Source organism: Camarhynchus parvulus, unplaced genomic scaffold (assembly GCF_901933205.1).
Source record: "Camarhynchus parvulus unplaced genomic scaffold, STF_HiC, whole genome shotgun sequence".
In the NCBI taxonomy this organism is placed as follows: Eukaryota; Metazoa; Chordata; class Aves; order Passeriformes; family Thraupidae; genus Camarhynchus; species Camarhynchus parvulus.
Genome location: NW_022148192.1, coordinates 19,902 through 30,068, shown reverse-complemented (window position 1 = coordinate 30,068; position 10,167 = coordinate 19,902). Strand labels below are relative to the sequence as shown.

General features: G+C 49.2%; 1 protein-coding gene across 1 annotated transcript; it reads left to right on the top strand.

Moving 5' to 3' along the window:
• Positions 1-1,621: 1,621 nt before the first annotated feature.
• Positions 1,622-4,461, top strand: LOC115916160 (zinc finger protein 773-like). Its single transcript, XM_030969851.1, has 3 exons — positions 1,622-1,626; positions 3,972-4,038; positions 4,273-4,461. Exons 1-3 carry the CDS (start codon positions 1,622-1,624, stop codon positions 4,459-4,461), a joined length of 261 nt encoding a protein of 86 aa, XP_030825711.1.
• Positions 4,462-10,167: the final 5,706 nt, after the last annotated feature.

Below are 10,167 nucleotides of genomic sequence, written 5' to 3'. Positions count from 1 at the left end.
AATTACGTATTATGGACAATAATCCGAGTGACCAGAATGGTATCGAAACCTCAGAAAGGTCTAGAGACCAGAACCACATGAAGGTCTCCACCGCAAGAGATGTTACGAATTCCAGCAGCATGGCTATTGACTGCTTTAACTCACTAGCTAGTGAGCACAATCAACTTACACAATAAGCTTTTTTCCACTTTCTCTGGCCACGAGTTGGGCGCCAAGAAGTGTATCTGTCTTGGTTTAGAGCAAAATTTGGGGAGAGAGAGAGAGTCCCCAGAGGGGCTCTAGTAGGAGGATAAATTCAATCGGCCCCTCCCCCCACAACCAGTCCGGGAGAAAATACCTCCTTGAAGAAAAGTGGAAAAAAGCTGTTTATTAAACAATAGAACCTAACAATATTAAAACAATAAAACCCCTTGCCACTCTAAAAGAGATGACCAACTGAGAAAACCCCCCGGGTTGCAGCCCAGCTCACTCAGTCTGTTATCAGTCCTTCTGGTGCTGGAATTGTCACAGGCCAGGCCCGGCCCGGCCCCGTGGGCCACAGGTGTGAGCTGCCGGTGCTCCCCTGGGTGTTCAGTCCAGAGCAGGTTCCAAGAGGTCCAAAGAAAAGGAAAAGAAAAACCACAGTCCAGGGACTCTTCTTTGCCTCAGCCAGCTAGAACTAACCAAAAGCAAAAGGAGAGCTCTCTGTCCTGCCGTCTGTCTGTCTGCAGACAACACAGACCTGGAGCAGGAATGCGGGGAGTACGTGCAATGTCTGAGCGAAGAAAAAAAAGAACTGTGCGATTCTTCTCTCCCCCTTTCACTCTCTGCAACAAGTCTTAAAGGTGCAAAACTTATTATTATTCAGCATAAACCAATGAGACGATTTGGGGATAAAAGCATCATATAGTCAACCCAGGACAGTCCTGCTTTTGGATTCTTTGGGATTTTGGGGTCCCAGGGTCCCCCCCTCCAGCCTCCCCTCAATCCAGCCACTTGGGGTTCCCCCTTCTTCCCACCACCCTGTCCTGGTTTTAGGGCAAATTTGTTTGAAAACCTGCAAAACTAATTTCCTCTAGAATGCAGATTCAGCAGCTGGACACTCGGCCAGTTTGGGAAAATATTTCCTTGGAGAAAAGTGGAAAAAACTTTATTTACCAGACAAAGTATTCGCAGCACGAAAATTGAACAATATTAAGGAATAAAACCTCCTGCTACTCCAAAATAGATGAGAAACTCCGCAAGTCCCTCCTTGGGCTGTAGCTCGGGTCACTCAGTCTCTTATCAGTCTCTTATCAGTCTCTTATCAGTCCCTCCAGTGCTGGATATGCCGAGGCCCAGGCTCAGCCAGGTGGGCAACAGGTGCAAGCTGCCGGTGGTGTTCTGGGTGTTGAGTTTAGAGCAGGTTTAAACAGCACCAAAGAAAAAGAAAAACAACATTTGGGGGAACTTCTCTTCCTCAGAGAGCTAAAAACTAACTAAAAGCAAAGGAGAGCTATGTCTTGCTGTCGATCCATCCAGGAGCCGGAATGTGGAGGAGTGAGTGCAGTGTATGGAAACAAACTGCAGCTTCTTCCTCCTCCCCTTCGCTCTCAGAACCAGCCTTAAAGGTGCAGAACTCATTTCTGGGCTAAACGGACCGATGGGGTACGAGCATCATGAAGTCACCCCAGGACACGGCCCTGTCAGGGTCAGGGGGTCCCGTCCCCGCCTCATCTCCGGGCTGCCGGGGTCCCCCAGCTCCGCTATCGCCCCTTCCCCTCTCCCGCCCCGGGGTCCCCGTTCCACAGCCCCGGCTCTCACGGGGATCCCCAAAACCAATGTCCCGCCCCGTCGGTACCGGGCCATCCCACGTGGAGCCCCGGGACCCTCCCGAGGGCGATCGTGGGCTCCCTGTCCCCCGAAAAAGCTCCTCTGAGGGAGCCGGAGATATCTGGGGCTCGAGTCCGGGATCTGCCGGCTCCGAACACTCTCCAAAAATATCCTCCCGGAGAGCCCTGGCTGGAGTTATTTGGGAATTTGGCTACTTGAGCTGGGCTTCTTGTGGGACATTCAGCAGCCTTGTGTTCCTCACCTTGGACTAAATGAACTTTATCAGTCTATCTGATATAATTTGCTCCCTCTCCTCCAGTGATTTTAACAAACTTTTCAAGGAAGGACAACAAAATATTTTCTTTTTAACTGGCCACCCACAGTGGCCATTTTTCACATCACTTCTCCCATAAGTCACTCAGACGAAGCTGTGCCCAAGTTTCCAAGAGCTCCTCCACAAAGAGCCACAACCTCCTCAGAGGAGGGAACCATGCTGTTGTCAAAGGCACTTGGGGTCAGACAACAGTGCCCTGAACTCACTCTGCCAAAATAATGTCACAAACTGGCAAATAAAATTGTTAGACAGATTCCTCTGCCCCAATTAAGGTGCTTATGAGACCAAATCCAAAGTGGATTTTATTGAACAGTAAATGTGAGGTAGAGAGAGAGATGGAAAGAAAGAGAAAAGGGGGGAGAGCAAGGGAGTGACAGGGACAGAGACCTCCCCTGGGGCAGGGCCAGTGTGACATTGTCCCCTGTGTGTGTGGCCTTCCCAGGGTGGGGGTTTTACACCTGAGCCAGTTTGGGTAAGGGGGTGGTGTTCACCCCTGAGCAGGGATTACCCCACTGTTTCAGGTTGCAATGGAAGATGGAACCAAATGCATGTTTTCAATCCCCATCTTCATCAACTGCTATCAACAGGTGGGGCAGTGTTCTTTATCTCTTCCATGCCTCAGCCCTGATAACGCCCTCCAGGGGAGATATCTTCTGGGAATGGGCCATTGAGTGTCACTGCAGGACTGATCAAATTCCATCATCCCATTGTGGGATGCTCCGCCCAGGGGGAGGATCCAAGCATTCCTACCTGGATATAAGCTGAGCCTTGCAACACCAGGAGCAGCTTGCCTGCTGGATTCCCAGAGGACAAGAGCTCCAGAACCACCACTGGACCTCCAGAGGAAGACCAGACCCTTCTACAGGATCACTGCTGTGACAGAATCACGTTCATCACTCCAACAGGACTGCAGCCACCATTTAATGGGACTGCTGCCACCACCCTGACCAACAGGGTGTCAGGTTATATCCTGACTCTGTCAGTTTAAGGCAGTGTTTCTGTAGCATTGCCTTGATCTTCATTTTCCTATTAAATTGCAATTCTGGCTTAGACTCTCCCCCAGATTTGCCTTCAAACCAGAACAAAAGACAATGTGCGTACCCTTTGTTTTCTTCCCAGAAGAGGATTTCCCATTCCCAAATCTTGATTGGATGGAGGACAAGGCTGCAAGGAAGAGGAAGGAGACCTGGGACACCCAAGCAGGTGAGGAGGAAGTCAGTGCCTCTTTCCCCCTCTCTCCTGCTCCATCTCCCAGCCCAGCACAGCACCTGGAACAACAGACAATGTGCGCATCCTTTGTTTTCCTCCCAGAAGAGGATTTCCCATTCCCAAATCTTGATGGGATGGAGGAGGAGTCTGCGAGGAAGAGGAAGGAGCCTTGGGACACCCAGGCAGGGGAGGAGGAAGTCAGTGCCCCTTTCCCCCTCTCTCCTGCTCCATCTCCCAGCCCAGCACGGCCCCCGGCTGCAGGACAACCCTGCTGCCAACCCCGTCCTGCTGGGGATGCACTGGGGGGATCTCCTTCCCCTTCCCTCTGGCACGGAGGCAAATCCCATCCTCTCCTTGTCCTTCCTGCCCCAGGGAAGGAGCTGAGGATGGAGACCAGAGAGAACAAATCCCCATGGCAGAACCTTGTGGAAGAGGCTGTTTTGAGCAACTCCATGGCACAAGAATCTAACAGGGAGGAAAATCCTCAGAGATCCTGCAGGAGGAGGGGCTCCAAAGCCAGCCCAGGGTGCTCTGAGGAGGAAAGACCCACCCTGAGCCAGGAAGGTGGACAGAGCTTCAGCCAGAGCTCAGAGCTGGTGGCCCAGGAGCAGCTTCATGATGGGAAGAAGCCCCACAGGTGCTTGGAGTGTGGGAAGAACTTCAGGCAGAGCAGCGCCCTGATCCGCCACCAGATGATCCACACTGGGGAATGGCCCTACGAGTGTGGGGAGTGTGGGAAGGGCTTCAGCTGCAGCTCTGCCCTCATCAACCATCGGCAGATTCACACAGAGGAGAGGCCCTTCCACTGCCCTGACTGCTGGAAGGGCTTCAATCGCAACTCCAAGCTTGTCATCCACCGGCGCATCCACACAGAGGAGAGGCCCTACGAGTGCCCCCAGTGTGGGAAGAGGTTTCAGACCAGCTCCAATCTCCTCCAGCATCAGCAGATTTACTCCAAGGAAAGGCCCTTCTGCTCTCCAGACTGTGGGAAGGGCTTCAAGCACAGCTCCAACCTCGTCAAGCACTGGTGCATCCACACAGGGGAGAGGCCCTACGAGTGTCCCCAGTGTGGGAAGAGCTTCACCCAGAGCTCTCACTTGACCAAACACCAACAGAGACACCGGTGAGGGGAGCCCTGCAAATGCCCCAGCTGCAGGAACACCTTCATGCACTGCTCCAGCTTCATTCTCCTTGGAAGGATCCACATTGCTCAGAGCCCTGGTGCCCCACGTTCCCAGTGATCTGCACTGGGAGGACACCTGGCTGGTTATCCTTTTGGTTTGGCCCCAGGTTGCTCTTGATTGATTTTTATCACTTAAAAACACATGAAAACATCTAGGACTAAAAAGAAAGTAATTGATCAAGGATGTAAAAAGTTTCACCATTTCACAGCTATTTCAGGTGGAATTTATGGTTTTGGGGACATGTTCTGTAGGATTTGTGGGTTCTTGGGGGATTTCAGGGAGTGTTCTCCATATCTCTGCACTCCAAAAGTCAAGATGGATTGATCTGTCACCTGAAAATGACTCATTGAACACAACTCAGTCTTACCCCAAAATGGCTCAATCCACGTCAAAATGCCTTATTCCCACCTAAGAAAAACTCAGTCCCATGACAAATCTACTTGATTCTACAATGTCCAGGGTGAGATGGGGTTACAGGGAGATTGGGAGAAGTGGGATCCAAATTTGAGAGTGTTGGACCAGGAGTATGTGGGGCTGGGTGTGTGGGATGTATTTTGATAGTAAATAAAATTTCCAGAATTAATGATTTCTGGACCATTCATTTTCCATCAGTTCCAGTTCTGTTTTTCAGAGTTCCACCTTCTCAGCTGATTGTGTTTGTGCCCTCCTTTCTCTCCCGACTCTCTTTGCCTGCTCTGTTTCTCTCTCAGTGTCTCCCTTGACCCAGGGCGGCTCCCACCAAAGACCCTGCCCTGATTTAATTCCCAACCCACGAGCTACAACAACCATGGGTGAAGTTATGAAGGCTGGCAGTGAAATGTCACTGTAAGATCTTGCTCCACTTGGCTTTTGGCTCCCTCTTGTGAGCTTTGCCTTCCAGGGCAGGAACATCTTTTCCTGGCTGGGAACTGGAATTCCAGACCCTGGGAATGTGTGCCATGGATGCCAGAGGGGCATTCCCGAGGCTGCCAGGGTGCTGCTCCTGCCGTGCCTCCCAAGGAGCTGTGCAGGGCCAGGGGACAAGGTCCAGCAGCTCTGTGGGCTCCCAGAGCACACAGCAAAGGCGGCTTTGCTGGACATTTTCCAGCACATTCTCATCTGGAACCAGAGGGAGGGAGGAAATGGAAGCGAGTCCCCGGCCAAATCCTGGAACAGTTGGGGTGGGAAGAGACCCTGCCCGTGGGTGACGATTTCGCAAGGGAGAGACGCCTCTGCCCCAGTGGAGGTGGAAATGAGACCATGGGAATGCAACCTGCAGATTTGACTGAACATTGTCCTGGTTTGAAAAGGAAGTGAGTTTTTTGGGATGCTGTGGTCAAACCAAGAGGTGCTCTGATTTGAATATTGGCACCTGGTGTGGCCACTGGGGACATGGATACGCCTCTGAGAACACAGGGGGTTAAAAGCAGAGACCTCCCAGGGAAACTTTCTCTTGGGTTCGGTGGTGAAAGAGGTCAGAGCTGCTGCGGCTGGGCAGGGGGAGGGAAGCCATGCGGCCAGGTGAGGTAGGCTGGGGCCCTGGACAGAGAGGGAGGTGAAGGCCCCTGCAGGATGGAAGGGTGGAGGAACATTGGAGAGGCATCGGGCAGCCCCCAGAGAGAGAGAGAGAGAGAGAGAGCCTGTGCTGGTGCTTGTGCCACCTTGAAATTTCATATCTTGTGTTGGCAGCACGGCCGGTGGAGACAGAGAAGGAGGGTGCAGCGAGAAGGTGCCTGGCAGGACAGCCATGGGAGTTCTGGACAGGCAGAGACTGAGATTTTTAACCCTTTCCTTGGATGATGGAAACCTTACAAATGCTAATCCTCCTGGATCTGAATGAGAAGAGAGATAGAGATGAGATAAGAGGAAATGGGCCACGAGAGAAGTTGAGAAGAATCTTAGGTGCGAGGAGGTGGTGGAGTGGCCTTTGGCTGGACTTCTCTTGTATAGCCATGGACAGAACCATTTTTCCTGTGACACAGAGACTGCATCTAGGGGGAGGCAATGGCTCGGAGCCAAGAGAGTTTAGTGTTTTTATGTGAAGGAGTGCATGAACAGAAATGACAGGCGAGGAGGGTGGTTGGTGCCCTTGATCTTCAGTGGAGGAGAAGGTCTCTGTTCTTGAGACCCCTCGTCCCCAGGGGGTGAATTTGGGGGGGACAGGTGTCCCAAAAGTGAGAGACTGTGCTTTTTTTGGAACTGGACAAAACACCCTTAAAAGGAAGACCCTAGAAGCAGCTCTGGTCCATGCACAGTGGTGAGAGCTCTGGGCATGGAAGGAAGATGTCATGACGGCAGTGCCACGTGTGACACAGAAACAGAAGAGGTTTCAACTGTGTTTCCAGGGGAACCCTGTGGCACAAGAGGGACTCCTCTCTCCTTGATGAACTGAGAATTAATTATCTAAAGGGTGGTGATGGACTGAGAGTTGGTGTTCTGAGGGATGGATGTATTGGAAATTTGGTGGGGGGAGGAGGAATGTTTTTGGGAGGTTTTCATTCTTTCTGTGTGTTTCTTTTTACATATAGTTGTAGGTTAATAATGTTTTCTCTTCTTTATTCCTAAGTTGGAGCCTGCTTTGCTCTATTCCTGGTCACATCTCACAGCAGACACCAGGGAGAGTGTATTTTCATGGGGGCACTGGCATTGCGCCAGCATCAAACAGTGACACGCACCAGCTGCCGGGAAAGTTGAACAGTGCAATGGACTACTTAAGACTACCCTGAAGGCAACTGGCAGGGAAGCTTTTAGAAACTGGGAAGTGAACTTAGCAAAAGCCACCTGGATGGTCAACACCAGAGGGTCCATCAATTGAGCTGGTCCTGCCCAGTCTGAGCCCCTGCACACAGTGGATGGACATAAAGTCCCTGTTGTACACATGAAAGGTGTTTTAGGAAAGACTGTTTGGATTAATCCCACCTCAGGCAAAGACAAACCCATCTGTGGGATTGTTTTTGTTCAAGGACCTGGTTACACTTGGTGGGTAATGCAGAAAGATGGAGAAAGCCATTGTGTACCACAGGGAAACCCAGTCTTAAGTGAGAGCTGCATGTAAGGTTTAATTGTGATGCAGATGGAAATAGAATAAGGAGTGGATAATGTCCTGGATTGCAAGGCAATGTGTGTGTTGTATTCCCATCTGTTGGGGGTGTGGCAGTTATCTTCTGTGAATTGGGCAGGTTTCTTTATCTCTTCCACAAACCAGTCCTCCCTCTGGGGAGACATCTGCTGTTAATGGGCTATTGAGTGTCACTGCATGACTGATCAAAATTACAGCATCCCATTGTGAGATGCTCTGCCCAGAGGGAGGAGCCAAGCATTCCGTCCTGGATAAAATCTGAGATTTTGAGACACCAGAACAGCCTTTTCCACTGGATTCCCAGAGGAAGACCAGGCCTATCTACGCCACCACTGGATATTCAGGGGAAGACCACACCCTTCTACAGGATCACTGCTTCAACCACATCTGCCACTCCAGGAGGACTGCAGCCACCATTTCAATTGGACTGCTACCAACACCCTGACCAACAGGGTGTCAGGTTGTATCTGACTCTGTCAGTGTTGTTTTGTATTACTGCATTGTTTATTTGTTTAATTTTCTTCCCTAATAAAGAACTGTTATTCCTGCTCCCATATCTTTGCCTGAAAGACCCCCTTAATTTCAAAATTATAATAATTCAGAGGGAGGCTCCTGCCTTCCCTGAGGACACCTGTCTTTTCAAACCAAGACATTAACCTTTAGGGGAAAATTGAAAATCTATACCCCACACTCAGTTAGAAGCATACTAAGCCAAAAGACTGAGAAATGGTTCACTGATTCCTGTATGGTTTATTATGAAACGATCTTAATAGATAATGATTTAGACCTAATTGTGAGTAACCAACTCAACCCTGCCCAGTTTTTGTATGGAGAACCAGGTGAGGAACTTATACATAATTGCCTAGAGGTTATAAACTATCAAACTAAATTAAGAGAGAACCTAACAGATCAACCACTCCAAGGTGGAAAACAATTGTACATCAATGGATCTTCACAGGTAATAAAGGGGCACAGGGTATCGGGGTACGCTGTAGTGCATGAAGGGTTGGTAGCCATAGAAAGAGAAAGTTACCTTCCAACTGGTCAGCCCAAGGTGTGAGTTGTATGCCCTAAAACGAGCTCTGGAAATATTAGCGCAGAAAAGGGGAACAACATATACAGGACTCAAAATACGCTTTTGGAATAGTGCATACCTTTGGAAAAATATGGGAAGAGAGGGGCCCAATAAATTCAAAGGGAAAGGGACTGATTCATGAAAAACTTATTTTAGAAGTGCTAGAAACATTACAATTACCAGAAAAAGTAGCAGTGGTATATGTTAAAGGACACCAAAAAGTGGTGACTCAGGAGGTGTGACAGAACAATTTAGGAGATTTAGAAGTTAAAAATGCAAGTGAATGAGAGACAGAAAAACAAATAATGGTATTAAACCCCATGAGAGAAATGCAAAAAGTCCTTGTATTCAGTGGGACAGAAGAGGAAGAACTCCTTAAAATAGGAGCCAAGATGGATAACGAAGGGAAGTGGAGATTAGCAGATGGGAGGCAAATGTTGAATAAACCCCTTGCCAAGAAAATGCTAGAAGGCATACATGGAACAGCACATTTGGGTACACAAATGCTAAGTGATCAATTTCTGGGGGATTTGGGATGCAAAGGAATTTTCAGAATAGCTAAGCAAGTAACTGAACAGTGTGTGATATGTCAACAAGTGAAAAAGAAATCATGAGGAAAACACCCAGGGGAGGGTGAGAACTGCCTTACGGCCCTTCCAAAGCATCCAAGTGGACTTTACTGAGCTTCCCCATGTACAATGGTGGAAGTTTTTGCCAGTGATAGTAGATCACGTGACTCATTGGGTAGAGGTGGTACCCACTGTGAAAGCCAATGCCAATGTTGTTAGTAAAACACTTCTAGAATCAATCATTCCACAATATGGGATGGCAAACAGGATTGATTCACACTGGGGAACTCATTTCACATCAAAGATATTGCAGAAAGTTGTTCAGACCCTGGGAGTAAAATGGGAATTACACACTCCATGGCATCCACAGAGTTCTGGTCGGGTTGAGAGAATGAAGCAAACTCTTAAAAGAGCTCTAGTTAAGCTAATGATTGAAACCCGAATGTCATGGATAAAATGTCTCCCTTTGGCCTTATTAAGAATTGGAACCCAACCCCAGTCAGATCTGGGGGTGTCACCCTATGAAACGATGTTGGGGTTACCCTTCCTGACCTCACCCCAGAAGGTGCCACCTATGAGGAAGGGGAAGCCAATGCCAAGAAATAAGTGATGTCTATAGCACAAGCCTTAGAAGGGCTAAGACAAAAGTAACCCCCAAACTACCCCCTGATTTTCAGAATCCATAATATTAATCCTGGGGATTGGGTGATGATTGTCATGGAGAGATCAGCCTCTAACTCCGAAAAGAAGAACCACAGTCCAGGGACTCTTCTTTGCCTCAGCCAGCTAAAAATCCGCTAACTAAAAGCAAAAGAGAGCTTCTGTCTTGCCGCTTGTTCTGTCTGGGTAGACAAATACAGTCTTGGAGCAGAGGAATGCGGGGAGTACGTAAAAATGTCTGAAATGGAAGAAAAAAGAAACTGTGCTGCATTCTCTCCCTTTCACCT